General features: G+C 45.4%; 1 protein-coding gene across 6 annotated transcripts in view; it reads right to left on the bottom strand.

Annotated features, from left to right (window-relative positions):
- Positions 1-9,073: 9,073 nt before the first annotated feature.
- Positions 9,074-23,433, bottom strand: part of LOC145360261 (C-C chemokine receptor type 4-like) — a 37,218-nt gene continuing 22,858 nt past the window's right edge. For 4 of the 6 annotated variants that reach the window (XM_080215354.1, XM_080215365.1, XM_080215375.1 and 1 more), the window contains 3 exons: positions 21,660-21,706; positions 20,389-20,502; positions 9,074-10,307 (listed from right to left, as the gene is read on the bottom strand). In XM_080215354.1, the coding sequence (XP_080071480.1) occupies positions 9,258-10,307; positions 20,389-20,415 (1,077 nt within the window). In that variant the 5' untranslated portion in view covers positions 20,416-20,502; positions 21,660-21,706 and the 3' untranslated portion in view covers positions 9,074-9,257. The remainder of the gene's footprint in view (positions 10,308-20,388; positions 20,503-21,659; positions 21,707-23,433) is intronic. The other 2 variants (XM_080215383.1, XM_080215402.1) reach the window with 1 other exon arrangement.

The raw sequence follows: 23,433 nt of genomic DNA, 5'->3' as shown, positions 1-23,433 counted from the left end.
ATGGAATGCAATAAAGTCATTATTTGAAAATTGACTCAATGTTGGACTGTAATGTGAAATGAAAACCACTCGAGAAAACTGAGAAGAACTCTGAGCAAAGGCTTAAATCTCCAAGACTAGGCAGGTCTCTATAGCTCCTGAAAGCTTTAGTGGATTCAGGCAATCAAGTTGCCCGAGGTAAGTGAAGTGACAGCACATATCAAACCTATTGTCCACTGTCATATGTGAGGGGAAGTATTAGAACCTGTTATTAGGGACAGAATGACATACTTAGGTAAGAAAAAGAGTCAACACGGGTGTCTAAAGGTCTAATAAACCTAGTTGAATATTACTATAATAAGGAGTATAATATCAAGGGTAGGAGTCTTAGCAGTGTAGAGGATCAGAAGGACTGTGGGGTCTGGGTTCATAGGACTCTTAAATTGGCCTTGCAGGTGGAGGATGTGGTCAAGAAGGCATATGGTGTACTAGCTTTCATTAATCGAGGGATTGAATTTAGGATGTGGATGTGCCGGCGTTGGACTGGGGTAAACACAGTAAAAAGTCTGACAACACCAGGTTTTAGTCCAACCAATTTATTTGATAGTAAACTCACAAGCTTTCGAGTCCCCTTGAAAGCTTGTGAGTTTACTATCAAATAAATCGGTTGGACTAAAGCCTGGTGTTGTCAGACTTTTTATTGAATTTAGGAGTCAGGAGATAATGCTGCAACTTTATAAGTCCCTTGTCAGTCCCCACTTGGAGTACTGTGTGCAGTTCTGGTCGCCTCACTACAAGAAGGATGTGGAGGCTATTGAGAGGGTGCAGAGGAAATTTACAAGGATGTTGCCTGGATTGGGTGGCATGCCTTATGAGGATACGTTGAGGGAGCTAGGTCTTTTCTCCCTGGAGAGTCAAAGAATGAGAGGTGACCTGATAGAGGTTTATAAAATGTTGAGAGGTATAGATAGGGTGGATTCTCAGAGGCTATTTCCCTAGGCTGAAATGGTCGCTTCGAGAGGACACAGGTTTAAAATGCTGGGAAGTAGGTGCAGAAGATATGTCAGGGGTAAGTTTTTCACTCAGAGGGTGGTGAGTGAGTGGAATCGGCTGCCATCGGTGTTGGTGGAGGTGAACTTGCTGGGGTTTTTTAAAAGACTTCTGGATGAGTACATGGGATTTAATGGGATTGAGGGTTATAGATAGGCCTGGTAGGTAGGGATATTTTCGGCGCAACTTGTGGGCCGAAGGGCCTGTTTGTGCTGTAGTGTTCTATGTTCTATGTTCTATTATTAAAAATATTACAAGGGTGAAGGACATGTCTGTGGGTGTTTTTGTAACATCCAGTGTTTCCTGAGACTTGAGTAATGTAGACGTTTGCGGAAACAATGATAAGAAATAGTGGTGAAAACGGCACTCAAGAGTTCATACCTCTGCCACAATGTGTTAACTCAACATTATTACAGCTCTTTGGTTGATGTCCTGTAACTACAAAGCTGAAGAAAAATATTTTTATTAAGAACTTCCATCTCATTGAGGAAGTTTCAGACCAATCCATATTCAACAATCTGCTCTGAAAATTCTGCTCACATTTTGACAACTATGGACAAATTGAACCATAGCAGATCTGACAATCCCCAACATTTGAAATTAAAAATCGTGCAACATTTGTAAAAGAAAAGTGCTATCCTCCAATGTTAATGAAACTTTTAAAAGAATTCTAGGATTGCAATCTGCATCTTCACTGCAGAGTAACCAATCCTTCCTTCCTTGGGTCATGACCAAACTTTAACCAAGTGTTGTTCAAATATGCCCCCATTAATTTTAAAGATATAAAGTTTTAAAGTTTATTTGTTACTCACAAGTGAGGCTTATATTAACACTGCAATGAAGTTATATGAAATTCTCCATACTCCAGCACCTGTTTGGGTCAATGCACCTAACCAGCACATCTGTCAGACCATGAGTGGAAACTGGAGCACCCGGAGGAAACCCACGCAGACATGGGGAGTACATGCAAACTCCACACAGATGGTGACCCAAGCTGTGCCACTTTGCCACCCTATATTATTATAGAATGAATCTCTACAGTGCACAAGGAGGCCATACAGTCCATCAGATTTAAACCAACTCTCTGACAAAGCATCTTACCTGGGCCCTATCCCTGTAACCTCACAAATTTACCCCACAGATCCCCCTAATGTAGACACCTTGGCACACTAAGGGGATTTAGCATGGCCAATCCACCTAACTTGCACATCTTTGGAATGTGAGAGGAAACTGGAGCACATGGAGGAAATCCACGCAGACATGGGGAGAATGTGCAAACTCCACACAGACAGACACCCAAGGCTTGAATTGAACCTGGGACCCTGGCGCTGAGGCAAGTGTAACTAACGTGCCACCATGCCATCTATATTGATTACAACAAAAAGGGGTGAAAATATCACCTCTGCCCATCTTCAGTGGTAGAGGTAAAAACATCCCTAAGTAGACAAACTCATCTAAGATGACTGAGCTGGAAATCTATGGAGTGAAACATATGAGAAAAAGAACATAGAATCAGTGAATCCCTCAGTGCAAAAGGAGGCCATTTGGCCTGTTGAGGCTATGCCAACAACAATTCCACCCAGGCCCAATCCCCACATATTTATACAAGCTAATTCTGCTGACACTGAGGGGCAATTTAGCATGGTCAATCAACCTAACCCGCACATCTTTAGAGTGTGGGGAGAAGCTGGGGAACCTGGAGGAAACCCACACAGACATGAGGAGAACATACAAATTCCAGACAGGCAGTCATCCGAGGCCAGAACTGAACCCAGTGAGGCAGAAGTGCTAACCATTCTGCCACCACGCTGCCTGTTCAGCGCAAGGAATGGCTGGAAGTGAGTGCCACACACAAGTCGAGTCCAATATTGGGGCGGAGAATGAAAAGTGAGCTGGAAATTCACCAACCTTTCCATTAAGCCAGCATCACCAAATGTTGGCAAATTAGGGAACCTCCACCTTCCCCCAGGCAGTTGGCTGGTGTAGTAAATATTTATATGTAACATAATTGCTCAGACCATTGGACGCATCAGCCATTCATACCCATGATCCAAGCCTATTGGCAATATGAAACCCTTCGCAACCCTTCCCCTTTCCTCCAAGTATTCCTTAACTTGCAGCTTAATATGCAATGAAAGACTCACATGCATTAATTTATTTCCCACAACTATGCTCATACCCTTCCTGGAAGCTATTTCAAGGGCAGTTGGGCAATAAACACTGGCCCAGTTAGGAACACTCATTTCCTGTGAATGATTTAAAAATAAAAAGTTTCCTGACATCTGGGTTGGATCTTGATTGATGAATAAGCATCTGTCACGCACTGCATATTCCCTACAAAGAAGACATTTGACCCATAACCAGACAGGAAGCTGGTGAGGAGCCCCAAGCCTTGAACCATCCATTTAGTTGGAGAAGGAACTGGCAGGTTGGCACACGAGAAACAAAGTGGGAAATGGGCACATAGGAGGAGAAGGGCCAGTGATAAGTTATTCAGTATTTCTCCGCCTTTATTCTTTCGTGGGCAACCATGTGGCCATCACTGCCAAGCTCAACATTTGTTGCCTATCCATAATGGCACTTGAAATGATGAATTTATGGGCCATTCTGGAGGGCAGTTGAGAATCAACCACATTACTGTGGGTCTGGAGTCACATGAAGAGCAAACCATGTAAGGATGGCAGATATTCAGGGTGGCATGGTGGCACATCAGCGCTGATGCCTCACAACACCAGGGACCTGGTTTCGATTCTCGGCTTGGGTCACTGTCTGTGTGGGGCCTGCACATTCTCCCCGTATCTGGGAGGGTTTCCTCCGGGTGCTCTGGTTTTCTCCCAGAGCCTGAAAGACGTGCTGGTTAAGGTGCATTGGCTGCGCTAAATTCTCCCTCAGTGTACCCGAACAGGTACCCGGAGTGTGGCGGCTGGGGGATTTTCACAGTAACAAAATGCCATTTCACGTTAATGTGAACTGTTCAGTGTTTAGCCTTTTCTGGTGCTGTGGAGGAGGTCCTGTGGTGCAGTGCCAGTGTCCTTACCTCTTGGTCAGAAGTTCCAGGTTCCAGGCCCGCTTCAGGACATGGTGGCCACGGAAGGTGCATTCAGAATGTGGCCAAGCAGGTGATTCAATGACCTGTAAGTCCTAAATGTGCATGATAGCAGGTAGGAAGAGCAGGAGAGTCTCCTAGTTAGCCATACTGTAGAAGGCAATGGCAAACCACTGAAATGCTTTGCCAAACATAATCATGGACCAATCCAATGAATGCCCATGATTGCCAATGCCATCTTTGAGTGTGGAATCAAAAGGAGGAATTCTTCCAAGAGATCATCACCCCCCCGACCTGCTGAGTATTCCCAGTATTTTCCATTTTTATAGTCCAGTCCCCTAGAATCTCCAGTAGGGGGCAGCACGGTGGCACAGTGGTTAGCAATGCTGATTCACAGCAGCGGGACCCAAATTTGATTCCCGGCTTGTGTCACTATCTGTGTGGAGTTTGTACGTTCTCTCCATGTCTGCGTGGGTTTCCTCCGGGTGCTCCAGTTCCCTCCCATAGAAATGGGAGGATGTGCAGGTTAGGTGGATTGGCCACGCTAAATTAACCCTTAGTGTCAGGGGGACTAGCTGGGGTAAATGTATAGGGATAGGACCTGGGTGCAGGATCGATGGGCTGAATGGCCTTCTTCTGCACTATCGGATTCTATGATTTCACTTTTGATGTTGGATAAATATTATTAACAAAAATAATTGCCTTATTTATTATAAATTTATATTTAAAATTACAGACATTGACTTTCACAATCCCATTCAGTTATTAATGATAGCAGATTTGGAAACTGACTAACAACAAAACATACAAATTTGGGCCCATTTATGGTGATGTATTGGATTTGCAAAATTGCTATGTCAGTGTGCATCAGTCTATGCATCACTGCAAGCAGTGGAAATATATTTCCGCAATCACAGGTCTTAGTTCCTGTTTAGTGATGCTTTTGGGTTAACTTGTAATATCGAAACTGCCTCCAGAAACATTCTGGCATGCTATTTCCCCATGTAGTGATGGACTGGCACTTAATGGTGGTGATTGGATTAAATCATTAGGAATGGTCAGAGAAAAGTAAGTCTCACACTTCCCTTCCCCTTTGTCAGAAGCCCAGGCTGTAAGAACAAGGAGTCTGGTTATCCCTGGGAGCCGGTGATAATGCCAATGACAGTGATCCAGAGGCCTGGACTAATGCTAAGGAGACACACTGGGGAATTTACCATCCCACCTGCCACAGGAGTCGTAGCAGGCGGGACGGGGGAGGGGGGGAGGGAGGGGGGGAGGGGGGCGGGGGGAGTAGGGGAGGTGGGGGGTGGGCCTGCGGATCTTGCAAAGGTCTGTTGACCTCGGGCAGGATTTTCCGGTTCTGGGACAAGCACAGCCGGAAAATCACACCCATTAGTTCAATTCTCATCACCGCAGCTCGAGGAATTTAACTTCAATGAATGAGTCTGGAATAAAATATAATGTAATAAAATACAATAATGGGGTGTCACGGTGGCACAGTGGTTAGCACTGCCGCCTCATAGCAGCAGGGACCCAGGTTTGATTCCATGCTCTGTCTGTGTGGAGTTTGCACATTCTCCTCGTGTCTGCGTGGATTTCCTCCGGGCGCTCCGGTTTCCTCCCACAGTTCAAGGATGTGCAGGTTAGGTTGACTGGCCATGGTAGATTGCCCCTTGGTGTCCCAAGATTGGTAATAAATGTGTAATCAAACCAAATCAAAATGTGTGGGTTAGATTGATTGGTGATGATAAGTTGACTCTAATGTCAGGGAATTAGCAGGGTAAATGTGTGGGGTTACGGGAATAGACCCTGACCAGGATTGCAGCTGGTGCAGACTCAATGGACTCAATGGTCTCCTTCTGCACTGTAGGGATCCTATTCTGTTCTAATCTATTCTAAAATGCTAGCAATAATCATAAAACTACAGAGTGGTTGGAAAAACCTCATTTGGGGAGGAAGCCTGCTGTATCTTACCTGTGCCACGTTTCAGCCCCCACCAACATGATTGATTGTTAATTGACTGCTCTGTGAAACCATTCAGCTAATAGACTACAAATGCTGGCCTTGCCTGCAACACTCATGTCCTATAAGTGATGTGGAGATGCCAACGTTGGATTGGGGTGGGAACATTAAGAAGTCTCACACAGGGTTAAAGTCCAACAGGTTTATTTGGAATCACGTGCTTTGAGAGCGCTGCTCCTTCCTCAGTCTCACCTGATGAAGGAGCAGCGCTCTGAAAGCTTGTGATTCCAAATAAACCTGTTGGACTTTAACCTGTTGTGAGACTTTTTACTGTACGCATCCTTTAAACACGCGGGATGGAGGCGCCAACAAGCTGAAGAATGGGCTATTTGTATTGGCATTTTACTGATGCATGTATCATAACCAGTGCCAGCCAGGTGGTAGTGGGGAGGCTAATATTGTCAGAACACTTCTCAAAAGCAACCAGCACCTCTTAAACAGCAGGTGCAATCTGGCTGCAAAATCTTGTGCTCCAATCTGGAGGAAATAATTGAACTATTGTATGACAACGAGGGATAAATAATTGCCAAGGTTCTCTCTTACTGCCCTTGAGACAAATAATGGAGAGGAGGAAGGGCTGTCCTTTCCTCCCCCTGGGGAAATACTGATTATCCCACCATCACAGCGACTTTCTTCAAACACCTCATAAAGTTTTTGCACTTTGTCTACTTATTCTGTATGTTATTTTGTACTAATGGGGCGACAAGGTGGCACAGTGTTAGCACTGCTGCCTCACAGCACCAGAGACCTGGGTTCAACTCCCGACTTGGGTCACTGTCTGTGTGGAGTCTGCACGTTCTACTCGTGTCTGCATGGGTTTCCTCCGGGTTCTCCGGTTTCCTCCCACAGCCCGAAAGACATGCTGGTTAGGGTGCATTGGCCATGCTAAATTCTCTCTCAGCGTACCCGAACAGGCGCCAGAGTGTGGCAACTAAGGGATTTTCACAGCAATTTCATTGCAGTGTTAATGTAAGCCCACTTGTGACACTAATAATTAAACTTTAAACTTTAAAACATATGGTACTGATTCTGCCGGGAGAAAGTGACGGAAAGCATCAGATAGTGAACAGCTGCTGGAAAAGGAGGAAATAGAAGCAGCATAAATACCCGCTCACATGAGGAGAGCTCACATGTTATAATCAGCTCATCCTATCTGTATAAATGTCTTCAGGTGCTTTCAGCAAGTTAACTCTTGTGATATTCTTACAGTTAAGCTGCGGGTAATAGAGAAGCTGGTCTAGAGCTAATGCTAAATATATCAGAGCATGGTGGAGCCACCATGATGCCTTCCCCCCATTCTCCCTCAATTGTCTCTTGGGCTAGCACAGAGCATGGAGACCACCCTATTCAGTATGGGTTGGGTAATTGGTCCCATTAACACTAAATGAGATCAAAGAAAGCATGGAGAATTTGCAGTGCAGAAGGAGACCATTTGATCCACGGGATGCAATTTTACCGCCTCGCTCATTCCAAAGAATAAATTCCCACCCCAAGGTCAATGGACCTTCCCATTGTCCACCCCTCGCCTGCGCTGATTCCTGTGTCAGGCGGGGCAGTAAACTTCCGGCCACTGTGTCTGTGCCGCTCAAAAAACGGCAATTCAGCTTAATTTCTCTGGCCCACGCTTTGGGTCATGGCTCTTCAAGCAGACGCACAAGTACTTTTTAAATGGAATGAGAGTTTCTGTCTTTGCCTCCCTTTCAAGGAGTGAGACCACTCTCCTGATGGAAAAATGTTTCCTCATCTCCTGTCTAATCTAATTACTTTAAACCATTGTCCTCTGGATATATAGATCGTATGTTGCAGAGTCTTATGACAATGCTGGAGACTCCACAGCAACCCTGGAGACTCCATAGCAACCTCGGAGACTCCATGGCAACCCTGCAGACTCTGAAGCAATTCTGAAGACTCTATGGCAACACAGGTGGCTGGCAAGGAAGCTCATGTGATTGCCATTTTGGTTTTGGCAGCTATTGCTGTAAGAAGCTCCCAGAGTGACACATCAATCCGCAGTCCAGCATTCTGTTCTCCAACAAAGTCTTTAGGCCCTTGTCCTTGGCCCAGTATGTATTCTTAAGATGACCACTTGCCAGTGCTCCATCCTCCACTCCACCCTTGCTGGTGGCTGGTTAGCCAGCCAAGGCTGGGGGCTGGATGTAATGGAAGGGGGGGGGAGGTGGTGTGGTTGTGGCGATGGTGGAATGTAAAATCTTGGAGCTGAATACTGGATCATAGAATCGTAGAATCCCTACAATGCAGAAGGAGACCATTCAGTCCATTGAATCTGCACTGACTTTCAGACACAGTATATTATCCAAGTGCTCTCCCCCCACCCTATCCCCATAATCCCACATATTTACCATGCCTAATCCATCACACCTACACATCTTTGGACCCCAGGGGCAATTTAGTATATCTTTAGAGTGTGGGAGGAAACCGGAACACCCGGAGGAAACCCACACAGACACGGGGAGAAGGTGCAATCTCCACACAGTCACCTGAGGCCAGAATTGAACCCGGGTCCCTGGCGCTGTAAGGCAGCAGTGCTCACCACAGTAAAATTCTGCCGCCCTGTATATCACCTCTGAAGTAAATTCAGGATGATCCTCAAGTGCAAAAATCAATGGTACTTTTGCAAGTCACCCATTGCTATTTGCTCTTCACTAACTGAGTTACATGAACTCTGACCCCGAATTAGTTTGAAACCCAAGATTTATCAAGTGCACAGCGGATTGTGTGATGAGCCTATTTATTAAGCTTTTATTTATTTGTCATTTCTTCGAAGTATAATTTTCAATGCAAGCACCCAAAGTAATAATCAGTTACAACAAATGCCCAACCATGAAATATGTAGACAAAAAAATCTTACCTAAGTGTTGAGAAGCAGTATTGTGAAGAGGTAAATTTTTGCACAATGTAGCCAAAAATCAGCCGACACAACGCAGGCTTAGGGAAAAGACTAGACAAAGCCAATTTATTGTGTCCTGCTGGTTTGACTGCTAATGAAGAGTAAAACAATACTCTCTGCTGCTTTACTCTTATTACAACAAATCAATTTTGTTTACATGCCTTCAAAAAAAAACAGAATAGGTAAGTAGCAATAGCTCGAGAAATTACAAATATCCTCCAAACAAGTCCTTTTTTTAAAAGGAATGCCAGACTACCAGTTATTTGTTGTGTCGTTACCCAGGGAACCGTCAGAATTTTCCAAGTGGGTATTCCTGGTGACATATTGACGCTGGTAACAGGTTATACCATATGGGAAACAGCGGTCACAGAAATGGATGAGGTGCTTTCTGAATTTTTGGCCCACAAAAGCATAAAAAATGGGGTTGAGGCAACAGTGGAAATATGCCACAGTGTAGGAGATGGTGTACGCATAATCCAGATGTATCTCCAAATCACAGTCTTCAAACTCCAGCAACTCAAGTTCCAGCAGCGACTTCAAGAAGATCATCACATTGTATGGTGTCCAACATAAAAAGAATACCACAACAATGGTGAATATAACTCTCAGCGTCCTGTGCTTCTGCACTGTTCTACACTTCACCAGTGTCTGAATTATCCTAAAATAGCAGTACACAATGATGACAAGGGGGAGGATAAAGAACAGTATATTTTGTTGGTAATATCCTAACAGTTTCCACGGAACTGCGTTATTGCGTGTGTAAAGGTTGTCACAAATAGTACCATTGTCTGTCAGTCCAGCAAAGAAAAAGTCAGGGATGGTCGCTAAGGCGCTGATTAGCCAAACAATCACACTTGTCACTGTGGCATAGCGAACCTTACGGGACCTTGCAGCAGACACAGCATGAACCACTGCAAGATAGCGATCAATGGTCATCAGTGTCAGGAACATAATGCCACTGTAAAAGCCTATGTAAAATATACCGCTCATTAACTTGCACATAGCAACTCCAAAGATCCATCCTTTTAGGTGATGGACTGCCCAGAAAGGGAGACAAATAGCGGAAAGCAAATCTGAAATGGCAAGATTGAGAATGAATATGTTTGTTATGCTTTTTAGATATTCGTATTTCACAAGTACCAGCAGAACCAGTCCATTCCCAACGACACTGAGCATTAAAACTACCATATAGAAGCTGGGCATGAGGGCTGCCCCAAATGTGTTGACGCTTTCTTTCTCGCAGAGGTATTCATAGTCGCCATACTCAGCTGTGGTCTCCATCACGGGCAACTCAGCAGAGACCTGTTTTCACAAAGAGAATATTATTTTCATGACTTGTGGATGAATTGCTTCTCAGTGACTCTGACGTCATAGAATCATAGAATCCTTACAGTGCAGAAGGAGGCCGTTTGGCCCATCGAGTCTGCACCGACTCTCTGACAGAGCATCCCCCAAAAGCTTTCCCCCCCACCGCCTATCCCCATAACCCCACACCAGCCTTCCATCCATTGACTCAGTCTACCCTTCCCGCTGCCTTGGCAAAGCAGCCAGCATAATTAAGGACCCCACACACCCTGGAGATTCTCTCTTCCACCTTCTTGTCGGGAAAAATATACAGAAGTCGGAGGCCACCGAGTCAAGAACAGCCACCATCAGAGTTTTGAATGGATCTACCTCGCATTAAGTTGATCTTTCTCTACACCCTAGCTATGACTGTAACACTACATTCTGCACTCTCTCCTTTCTTCCTCTATGAATGATATGCTTTGTCTGTATAGCACGCAAGAAACAACACATTTCACTGTATGCTAATACATGTGACAATAATAAATCAAATCAAATCACATTTACCATGGCTAATCTATCTAATCTATACATTTTGAGACACTAAGGAGCAATGTTTTATTAACCATGGCCAATCCACCTAACTTGCATACTTTTGGAAATGATACCATTGAATCCAACATCTCAATGTGCCTGCCTGAAATTCTTCCTCTGCCTGCCTCAGCGCTTGCCTGATGCTGTTTAAATCTCCACTGGAATAGCAGCAGGGTGAATTACGGATCAAAATGTTTGCGGGCAGGAATCCCCTGGTGCATTTTCAACAATTTGCTGGTCCTGTGGAGGCTGTGCTGGTTTTCTAACCAGATAACTCTTCAACAGGAACTCCAGGAAAGTGACGAGTGGCCGTTCTGGGAGTGTCCCAGTTGTTTTGTAACCTCTATCGTCCTAGTACCAGGTGAATGGCAATCTGTGAGGGGAGGGAGTCTTGGGCAGCAATTTCCTGGTGCCAATATGAGTGTACAGCAGGCCTGTCAAAGTGTATAGTCCCTCAGGGGAGCGTACTGTAAAGCTCCCCCTTAACTGGATCAGCTAGGAGAATGCATGCCGGCTGAATGAAGATGTATAAAGTTGTAGAAGGAGAGGTATGGGATGCAGGCTGAGAAAATGACCTGGAATCATAATCTTCCAGTTCAATTCTCCTCCTCTTTCCCAGAGGCCCTGCAATCAATTCCTCTAATGGGACATGGGCGTCACTGGCTGGCCAGCATTTATTGCCCATCCTTTGTTGCCCTTGGTCACAGGGGCAGTTGAGAGTCAACCAGATTGCTGTTGGCTCTGGAATCACATGTAAGCCAGACCGAGTAAGGACGGCAGATTTCCTTCCTTAAAGGGCATTAATGAACCAGATGGGTTTTCTCTGACAATCGAAAATGGTTTCATAGTCATGAGTAGATTCTTAATTCATCGAATTCAAATTCCACCATCTGCCGTGGCGGGATTCAAACCCAGGTCCCCTGAACATTAGCTGTGCTAACATGTATACCCAACTGAAAGTTAAATGTTGAATTTGCTTTAACCAACAGCATTCCACATCATAATAACTCACTGAGCAAAATAAAATCTCCTTATCAACACCCTGGCATTTTTGCCGTTTATTTTAAACTTGTATGCTCAGATTACTGGCCCTCCTGGCAGTGGTTGTAGTGGGTGACTTTAATCTTCCTGGAGTGGATTGGAAGGGGCCTAGAGCTGGGGATACGGAGGGTGAGGAGTTTGTAAAATGTGTTTTGGAAGGGTCCCTAGAGCAGTATGTAACTAGCCCGACGAGGGAAGGGGCTATACTGGATTTAGTGTTGGGTAATGAGCCAGGGCAGGTGGTTGAGGTTGAGGTAGGCGAACATGTGGCTAACAGTAACCACAAGTCTGTCTACTTTAGGATAAAAATGGAAAGGGATGAGTGCCGGCCGAACCGGAGGGTGCTGAACTGGGGTAAGGCGAGCTATAGCCGGATTAGGAGGGAGCTGAAGGACACTGATTGGGAGGGACTGTTAGCTGGCAAGTCCATGGTTGGCAAGTGGGAGGCTTTTAAGGGCAAACTGAAAATGTTGCAGGAGAGGCATGTTCCGGTTAAGCCGAAGGATGGGAAAGGTAGGATTAGAGAGCCGTGGATTACAGGGGGTATCGAAGACTTGGTGAGGAAGAAGAGGGATGCGTGTGTTAGGTCGAAACAACTGGGTACGGAGAGTGCGCTGGAGGAATATAGAGAGAGTAGGAGGGAGCTAAAAAGGAGAGTTAGAAGGGCGAAGAGAGGGCATGAAATGGCTTTGGCTGATAGGATTAAGGAAAATCCAAAGGCATTTTATTCCTATATTAGGAGCAAGAGAGTAGTTAGAGGGAAAATTGGTCCTCTTAGGGACAAAAGTGGGGAGTTATGTATTGAGTCGGAGGGAATGGGGGAGATCCTGATTGAATACTTTGCGTCGGTATTCACGAAGGAGAGGGGTTTGGTGTCGTGCAGTGTCTTGGAGGGAGCTGTGGATCAGTGGCAGGAAATATCTATTACGAGGGAGGAAGTGCTAGGGCTTTTAGGAAGCGTAAGGACGGATATTATTAGCGTAAGGACAGGAATTATAGGCCGGTTAGTTTAACGTCAGTTGTAGGTAAAATGTTAGAATCTGTCATCAAGGAGGAAATAGCGAGGCATCTTGAGGGGAATTGCTTGATACAGCAGACGCAGCACGGTTTCGTTAAGGGGAAGTCGTGTCTGACAAATTTACTGGAGTTCTATGAGGATGTGTCTAGGGCGGTGGATAGAGGAGAGCCGATGGATGTGGTCTTTCTTGATTTTCAGAAGGCGTTTGACAAGGTACCTCACAAGAGGTTATTGCAGAAGGTCAGGAGACATGGAGTTGGGGGTAGGGTGTTAGCGTGGATAGAGGACTGGTTGTCAAATAGGAGGCAGAGAGTGGGGGTCAATGGGTGCTATTCGGATTGGCGGTTGGTGACTAGTGGAGTGCCTCAGGGGTCGGTGCTGGGGCCTCAGCTATTTACCATTTATATAGGTGATCTGGAGGAGGGAACTGAGTGTATGGTGTCGAAATTTGCTGATGACACCAAGATTGGTGGAACGGCAAATTGCGCGGAGGGTGTGGAGAGTCTACAGAAGGATCTAGATAGGCTGGGCGAATGGGCCAGGAACTGGCAAATGGAATTTAATGTTGGCAAGTGTGAGGTGGTCCACTTTGGTAGGAATAATGGTAGGAAGGACTATTACTTACGTGGAGAAAAACTGCAGCAGGCAACGGTGCAGAGGGACCTCGGGGTCCTTGTGCATGAGTCGCAAAAACCCAGCTTGCAGGTGCAGTAGGTGGTCAGAAAGGCAAATGGGGTGCTGGCCTTCATAGCGAGGGGGATTGAATATAAAAGTAGGGAGGTCTTGCTGTGGCTATATAGGGCATTGGTGAGGCCGCAGCTGGAGTACTGTGTGCAGTTTTGGGCGCCGTACTTATGCAAGGATATTTTGGCCTTGGAGGGAGTGCAGAGGAGGTTTACTAGGCTGATGCCGGAGTTGAGGGGGTTGAGCTATGAGGAGAGGCTGAATAAACTAGGCTTGTACTCGTTAGAGTTTAGAAGAATGAGGGGAGATCTCATTGAGACGTATAAGATGATGAATGGGATGGACAGGATAGAGGTGGAGAGACTCTTCCCACTCAGAAAGGACAGTAGGACTAGGGGGCACAGCCTCAAGATAAAGGGGGGGCGGTTTAGAACGGAGTTGAGGAAGAATTTCTTCACTCAAAGGGTGGTGAATCTCTGGAATTCTCTGCCCGTTGAAGTGGTGGAGGCTACCTCGCTAAATATTTTTAAGACGCTGGTTGATGGGATTTTGATAAGAGAGGGGATTAAGGGTTATGGGGAGAGGGCAGGAATGTGGAACTGAGCCACGACAGATCAGCCATGATTTTATTGAATGGCGGGGCAAGCTCGAGGGGCCAGATGGCCTACTCCTGCTCCTATTTCTTATGTTCTTATGTTCTTATAAAGCTCCGGGGCCTGATGGTATTTATCCCAGGCTGCTTAGGGAGGTGAAAGATGAAATTGCTGGGCCTCTGGCGCAAATCTTTGTCTCTTCTTTGGACACAGGTGAGGTCCCAGAAGACTGGAGGGTAGCAAATGTGGTACCGCTGTTTAAAAAAGGTAGTAGGGATAACCCTGGAAATTATAGACCGGTGAGTTTGACATCGGTGGTAGGGAAATTAATGGAAAAAATACTTAGGGGTAGGATGTATGAGCATTTGGAGCGTTGCAATCTGATTAGGGATACGCAACATGGCTTTGTTAGAGGGAGGTCTTGCCTTACGAATCTGGTAGAATTCTTTGAGGAGGTGACAAAAACGGTTGACGATGGGAGAGCCGTTGATGTCATCTATATGGATTTCAGTAAGGCGTTTGACAAAGTCCCTCATGGTAGGCTGGTAGAAAAGGTTAAGGCACATGGGATACAAGGCCAGGTAGCTAGGTGGATTGAGAACTGGCTGGGCAATAGGAGACAGAGGGTAGTTGTGGAGGGGACCTTTTCAGGCTGGAGGCCAGTGACCAGTGGTGTGCCGCAGGGCTCAGTACTGGGACCTCTCCTCTTTGTAGTATACATAAACGATTTGGAAGAGAGCGTACGTGGTGTGATCAGCTAGTTTGCGGATGACACCAAGATGGCAGGGTTGGCAGATACTGAGGTGGAATGTCAGGTGATACAACAGGATATAGATAGGTTGGTACATTGGGCAGATAGGTGGCAGATGGAATTTAATCCTGACAAATGCGAGGTGATGCATTTTGGAAGGAATAATGCAGAGAGGAGCTACGTGATAAAAGGTAGACCGATTAGGAGTATAGAAATACAGAGGGACCTGGGAGTGCAGGTTCACAGGTCTATGAAGGTTGTGACACAAGTGGAGAAGGTTGTGAGGAAAGCTTATGGAATGCTAGCCTTTATAGGAAGGGGTATAGAGTATAGGAGCTGCCATCTAATGCTTCAGTTGTACAGAATGTTGGTTAGACCGCATTTAGAGTACTGCGTCCAGTTCTGGTCACCTTACTACCGGAAGGACGTGGAGACTCTGGAGAGGGTGCAGAGGAGGTTTACCAGGATGTTGCCTGGCATGGAAGGACTGAGTTACGAGGAAAGGTTGGAGAAACTGGGACTTTTCTCCTTGGAAAGACGGAGATTGAGGGGAGACATGATAGAGGTATATAAGATACTGAAGGGAATAGATAGAGTCAATAGTGAGAGGCTGCTCCCTAGACTGGGTACAATTACGAGAGGTCATGATCCAAGGGTGAGGGGGGAGAAGTATAATTTGGATGTGAGAGGAAGGTTCTTCACGCAGAGGGTCGTGGGGGTATGGAACGCGCTACCGAGTAGGGTGGTGGAGGCAGGAACGTTGGACTCGTTTAAGGTTTACTTAGATAGACACATGAGCGAAACAAGGATGGAGGGTTATAGTAGGGGGTATTAAATAGGGTCAGAGCCTCAGGAGACACCGGAAATGCAGACTTACATGTTAACGTTTTTGTCTTTTTATTCCGCAGGTGGAGGTCCACCTTGTTGTCAAACGAGGGGCATGCACATGGTGGGTCGTGCGTGGGCTGCTCTTGGAGGTTCCGGGAGTGGCCTAGTACTTCGTGTCGGTGTGTGTGCTTGATCCTGGACCGGTAGACGGGCGCTGCAACAGCTCAGTGACTAGCACTGCTAGCTGTGCAGATACATGGATTTGGGCCTGTGTCTGTGGGAGTTTGCGCATTCTCCCTGTGGTTGCGTGGGTTTCCTCTGGGCGCTCCGGTTTCCTCCCACACCCCAAAGATGTGCTCTTAGGCTGATTGGTTTACCAAATTGACACTATTCTCCCCTGAATCTGGCTAAGTTAGGGGTTCCACTCGCAGACACGCAGGGCAGGGTAGGTGTAGGAGGATGCAGCGGCGCGGGGTCATTGGGCCGAAGGGCCTGTTTCCCGTGCTGGGTTGTTCTTTGTTCTTTGTTCTTTGGAACCATCTTATCCCTATCCACTCTATCAACCAACACACCTCCCGTTTCAATTTTGAACACAAAATTGTGTTTTGTGGCTGGGAGAGATCAGTGATAGGGCAGCATGTTCCCAGGACTTACAGTCGAGGGATACTCAGTCACAGATCAGTAGGCCACACCCCCTTTTTATTCAGCCCTAAATGCCATAAACCAGATAGGTTTAAAGGTCTTTGACAAGACAGGGAAAAGTTAAGCGTATAAAGTAAGTGGGTCGGATTTGGGAGGCTGGGGGGTGGTGTGGAGTCCTGTGAGGGGGCGCAGGGAGTTTGAGTTAGGTCAATGCCAGAGACACCCAGAAGCGACAAGCGTTTTCATTCTTCTAATTGTTTCCGGGTAGCTAGTTGGAACCACCTGTAGTTTGTGATTGAAATCATATTTTTGGATGGTTCGCAGTGATTTGATTTTGATTTGTTTTATTATTGTCATATGTATTGATATAATGAAAAGTATTGATCCTTGCGTGCTAAACAAAGCATACCGTTCATCAAGAAGGAGAGGAGAGGGTGCAGAATGTAGTGTTACAGTCATAGCTAAGGTGTAGAGAAAGATCAACTTATTATGAGGTAGGTCCATTTAAAAGTCTGATGGCAGCAGGAAAGAAGCTGTTCTTGAGTCGGTTGGTACGTGACCTCAGGCTTTTGTATCTTTTTCCCGACGGAAGTAAGTGGAAGAGAGAAAGTCTGTGGTGCATGGGGTCCTTAATTATACTGGCTGTTTTGCCGAGGCAGCGGGAAGTGAGGACAGAGTCAATGGATGGGAGACTGGTTTACAGGATGGATTGGGCTATATTCGCAACCTTTTGTAGTTTCTTGCGGTCTTCGGCAGAGCAGGAGCCATAGCTGTGATACAACCAGAAAAAATGCTTTCTGTGGTGCATCTGTAAAATCTGTGGAAGGCAATTGTCCAGCGGAAGTTTGTAACCCAGATTTACCTCTCAGATACGCTGCCCTGAAGCTCCGAGGTCACTTCCCAGGTTTTTCAGAGTCAGAATTACAATGAATTGTCACTTGGAAGAACATAAATAACAACCAACATGGATTCGTTGATGAACCTGATTTGAGTTCTACAATTAAGTAACAAAGAGAGTTGCTGGAAGTGGTAGATTTGCATGTGTGTGGAAAAGGAGTCACATTACAGACTTGATGGCAAAATTGAAACCCATGTGATTGAAGGGAGGACCTGGATATAAAAATGGCTAAATTACAGAATGTAAAGATGCCGGCGTCTTACTGTAAAATACAGAAAGCAGAGAGCAGCAGTGAACTGTTGTTTTTAAGACTTGTGTCCTCCAGAGGGCAGATTAGGACACTGTATATATTAATGGCTTTGGTTTGGGTTTGCGGGTGAAATTTCAAAGCTTACACAGAACACAAAGCTTGGGAATGTCATAAACAGTGAGGGAAACAATAATAGACTTCAGGAGGACATAGTCAGACTGGCAAAGAGACAGACGCTGACAGACAAAAATTTAATGCACGAAATGATGAAATGATGCATTTTTACAAGTGAAATTGTGAGGTGCGATATAAACTAAATGGTACACGGATGGATTCAAAATTGTGGGTCAAATTGAAAGACTGAGGTTGCAAACAGTCTGGTTCAGCCCCAAACAATTACCCTGGGGAATGGGTGGCTAGGGAACGAAAGCTGGGGCGGTACGCAGATCACAGCTTGCGTCTTCCAAGAATTGAAGTGGAGGAAATTACTGCTCATCCAATATTGGATGTCAGACAAGGGACACGCCAAGTCAAAGGCAGTGGAGATGTGCTTCATTAGTGCGCTCATGGAATGACATTACCAAGAGGCAGCATTGCAAACAAACTAGAAACTTATGGCAGAGATGGAGGCCATTCAGCCCATTGCGCCTGTGCTGCATTTGAATGAGAACGGACGAGACTTTATGGCCTCGCTCATCCTGAAACCGTAAAATCCCACCTGAGGTTAATGCACTTTCCCATGCTTCATCCCTCACTGGCTCTGATTCCCATGTCAGGCAGGACAGTAAAATTCCAGCCCACCTTTTTTTGTGTGTGCAATCCTAGGAATTCCTCATTCATCAGTACCTGCCCACATCCCTTTTAAACTCCCATCACCTTTTTGGGTAGACTGTTCCTGATCATTCTAATTCCCCGGATTTTAAAAAAATCACCATCTCCCCTCTGGATCTTTTGCCAATGATTCAAACCCTTTATTGAACCATTTACCCAGAGGGAATAGTTATTTTCTTTCCATTCTATCAAAGCTTCTCCTCATCTTCAAAACCTCAGCTAAGTCAACTCTTAACCTTCTCCAGTTCAAGGAGAGGTTTTCCCATTTCTTCTCCTAACTGAAGTCCCCCACCCCTGGTAACATCCTGGTGAGCATTCTCTCCATCCTTCCTGAGGTCTTTACATCTTTCCTGCATTGTGTTGCTCCGAACTGTCCATCATACTCCAACTGAGACCAAACCAGTGATCTGAAAAGTTTTAGCACAACCTCTAGCTTCGTATTTAAAACATCAAGTAACCTTAAAAATCAAGTAAAAATTAAAAATCAAGTAAAATTTTTAATTCTAGTTTTGATGTAAGGTCTCAGAGCTGATGTGTGCCTCCCTACCAACAAGACACACGGAGATAAGGACACCTCCTATATCCTATGATCTTATTAATTTCTTGATTGGTAAGGGGATCAAAGGTAAGGGGGCAGTGGCGGGGGGAATGGGGTTGAGAAACTTATCAACATTGATCGAATGGCAATGCAGAATTGATGGGCCTAATGACCTAATTCTGCTCCTGGTCAAAGCCATTGCAATGCTGATGATATAATTACAGTGCCTGGAAAGATCGGGGATCATCTTGGAGTATGCGCCCAGAATGGTAAAGCACATCGCATACTTCATGAATTTACACTTCGGAAAGAACTGAAGGTAGATACTGAGTGAGAGCCTGGCGATTATACTGATGGTAGGGTGCCAGTCTTTGAAGTAGGAAGCAGCAATGACACCTGGACACTGAGAAGCAGACACTTTTGGAATACTTTTGCAAATATATATTGTAGCGTTCAATCATTCTGTGTTTGATTATGTAAGTCTATTTGTTATTGATGCTTACTATGCTTATTTGGTTAAGCCTGGGTGCAGACTCCCAAAAAAAGTAAACACATGGTAGAAAGAGCTGGAAGCCACATGTGGAATAGATATTCAAAGCATTGTAAATAAAATCTGTGACACACAGAAACTAGTGTCATTTCTGCATAGATCAGAGATATAAAATGTGCAGCAAATAGAGGAAGATTATGGTATTGTTTTAATCCATAAAATTCTTTATCTCTTCTCAACGATCGCTAAGTCACTTCACCGCATTTAGTGTGCCAGTGGAGTCAAATACTGAAAAGACATAAACACAGGACGTAAGGTGTTTCTGAAAATGAATAAGAAAGCTTGGTTCACCAAGCTAGGAGAAAAGCCAGTGAAATGCATAACTGAAACCATGCAGAGTTAAATAGCAGTGATGTAGTTTGTCACCTCTCTCTCTCCTAGAACACCAGAGCGGTGGAACAAATGTTTCATGGGATCAGCTTCGCTGATTACTCTAATATCTTAAAGTTAATTTCAAGTCATTACATGCAGCATTGTGTGGCTCAATGGTCACTAATTTTACTTAAAATCTTGCCTGTGTAGTATAATGGTCTGGCACATATATGCCAGAATTCTACCGCCCCGCCCACCACAGGAATCGGAGCGGGCAAGGGGCAGATGAAGGGAAGGCCCGTAGATCTCAGACAGGATTTTCTGGTCTCGGGTTGAGCCAGGCTGTAAAATCCCACCCATAGGGTTGATGTAGGACTGAGTAAAGTACTGCTCGCAGAGTGATTGATCCATGACCTGCACCCAGGGATTAGGCAGAGCTGTGTGTATCAGTGAGTATGGAGACAATGCCTAGTTTGTATCCTTTACTCTATATTTTCAAGTAGTTCAAATAGCCAAAAAAGTCTTGCAGTTAATCTACATATGAACATAAAGACTTCTTCAAGACCTACCGAACTGTAACTAACACTGTATGACATGGTGGCAGCAGTGGGCACTACAACAGTTTGCAGCTTAGAATCCTTCCAGAATCTCTCCTTCCTGGAACATCAACTGTCTGCTGGCACCTGGAAGATGACATTCAAAAACAACTCTTCATTAACGGTTAACATTTCTTATCTAAGACAGTTAATCTTGCTTGAGGAAAACTAACACAGAAGGTCCGGCAGATGCAGGCTACTGATGGTAAAGACCTGGTCATAAGGCATCAGACTCAATAGGAGCAGCAGGTATACTACTGTGGCTATAGTGATGAAGAGATCAGTGGACCAGTGCCATATATACGTGAGTATGCACAAAGTGGTGCAGTCAACAATATTGCTTTCACGGTCACAGCTGTGCCAGGTTCAGAGCATCTTGTCACTTTATCTTCTCACAATCCCTGGAGCTGGCACATCCATTCTTAACTCATTTTCTTTTCTCCTGCAGATCATTTAGAGTCAATCAGGCACATAAAGAGGAGAAGACAAAGGGAGATGCTGGAGAGGCTGATCTCTGTCCCTAAGGCTTTCAAACATTCTATCTTTGTCCGACACCCCACCTTAAAGAATTCGGCTGGGGTACGGAGGGCACTAATGCTGGAAGTGACAGAGTGAGATTCACAGCAGATAAGGTTGCCCAAGGAGCAGAGAGCGGCAGTGTGCTTCATAGCACTCAGCAGAAGCTGCAAAGACAGTTACTGGAGAGCTAGGATTTCAAATGTCATGGATCACATACCAAAAAGAGCAACAGAACTTACGTACTCAGAAAAAGCCTCTCTCAGAAAGTGCTGCTGATGTAATTGTGCTTGCACACAGCGGCAGCAGGGAAGTATTGTCTTCATTGCTGAATTTAACACCAGGGGCATGATTATCTGCCCATGCTCACCTGAAAACTGGAGATTCCTGTCTGAATTCAATAGACCTTTACATGGTCTGTCCCCCTGCCCCAACCCCCCCACCCCTGCTAGAATTCTAGGGGCAGGCGGGATGGGAGAATCCCAACCTGGGAGTTTTGGGACCTTGATTACTGGGAGAGTAGGAGCAGGTGTGAATCAGATGAGCTTGATTGCGTGCCTTTGATCCATGGTCTTCTCACCAGGCGTGCAGTTACCCAACCCCAATGCTCTCCCTTGCTTTAGAATTAGCCTAATTGTATTGACAACACAAACATGTAGCATTTGTCAAAAATTATTTAACTAGTCAACAAAACACAAAGTATGGCTTTAAAGTAATGGTTTGCATACCTAAGCACAGCGAAATCCTTTTAATTCAATGGAGGGAAACATAAAATCTGTGGAGAAAGGAGTCAAACGTCAACTAAAGGGAATGTGGTTACTAGGAGAAATTTTCCACATATATCTCATGGAAATTTGAACATAATTGTTTTACATTGAGCTGAATTATTGTATTTTCTCTCTTTTGTCCCCAGTGGAGCAGTGATTAGCACTGCTGCCTCACAGCACCACGGAACCAGGTTCAATTCCCAGCATTGGTCACTGTCTGTGTGGAGTCTGCACGTTCTCCCTGTGTCTGCGTGAGTTTCCTCCAGGTGCTCCGGTTTCCTCCCACAGTCCGAAAGTCATGCTGACTAGATGCATTGGCCAAGCTAAATTTTCCGTCACCCAAACAGGTGCCGGAGTGTGGCGTCTAAGGGATCAGGTTTGTGTCGGTTGCTTGATAGGACATGAAATAATGTTGGGGCCAAAATTAGTGGATCTCTCTGCACACTGTGGAGATGAGACTGAAAATTCGTTTAGAATCCATATGTCCCAGGCCCTAGTCTTTCCAAACAATTTCCTTTATCTACCTGGATTAGTTATGAACATTCCCACCACCAGAAACCAGGCCAGCTGATGAAGAAAGAGCAATGTCAAACGGTACGAACTGCTCAGTCAGAATTGTTTTTAGTGCCCTCTGTCAGACAGGACATTGGTTGATAAGGAAGTAAATACACGAGCCTGCCAATCGGCTAAAAATTTAAATTTGTGCCCATTATGTGAGCAGCCCTGGCATGGCTGCATTTATTTCTGAATCTTAGTTGCTCATTATGGGTCAACCACTTAGTGTGGAACATTCCAACAGGGAAGGGTATCACCTGGTGGATGACCATGTGGGAGGGGGAGGCAGTGGCATTGGGGTGTTGTCACTGGGCTAATAATCCAGAAACCCAGGGTAATGCCCTGGGTTTGAATCCAACCATGGCAACCATTGTCAATTGTCATAAAAACCCATCTGATTCACTAATGTTTTGGGGCAGCAGGGCAGCATAGTGGTTAGCACTGCTGCCTCACAATGTCAGGGACACTGGATCAATTCCAACCTTGGGTCACAGTCTGTGTAGAGCTTGTACATTCTCCGTGTGTCTGCGTGGGTTTCCTGTGGGTGCTCTGGTTTCCTCCCACAGTCCAAAGATGTGTAGGTTAGAGGGATTAGTGGGGATGTATGTGAGGCTATGCAGAGAGGGTAGGGGTGCCTGGGTGGGATGCTTTGTTGGAGAATCATTGCAAACTCGATGGATCAAATCTGTGGGGATTCTATGATTCTATTGTGATCTGGGATACTTAGCAATGCATACAAATAATATCTAGAAAGTTGCTATATGCTCTCATTGTGTGGGCGTACCCACTACTGTCTGTGTGCCTTTTGGGAAACCCAGGATATTCTCAGGAGCAGTGCCTGTTGACCTCACTTCAAGCTGCCAAGATTCCAGTTCAGTACTAATAAAATGATGTTCATGAAGTCACCAGAATCATTTATGGAGCAGTTGACTAGCCTTTTGAAAGCATATTTCAAACCTCCTGATAGAGCTAGGGTAAACAGTGTAGTCCAAGTCAGCTATCTGAGCACTATGGTAGCTTGGTGTATACCATGCAATTTCCCAGTAAGTTCATCAGGAAGGGCAAAGTAAGAGGAAGAAGTGTAAATGCATCAGGGTGATCAAGTAGCCCATGCTACACAAAGGAGCCATTTCCCAGCTGCAAGGCATTTTTGAGTCCGTCTGTTGTACCTGATTGAAGA

Source organism: Carcharhinus amblyrhynchos, chromosome 2, assembly GCF_965287045.1.
Source record: "Carcharhinus amblyrhynchos chromosome 2, sCarAmb.v2.hapA, whole genome shotgun sequence".
In the NCBI taxonomy this organism is placed as follows: Eukaryota; Metazoa; Chordata; class Chondrichthyes; order Carcharhiniformes; family Carcharhinidae; genus Carcharhinus; species Carcharhinus amblyrhynchos.
This window is presented reverse-complemented; position numbering and strand designations above follow the sequence as displayed.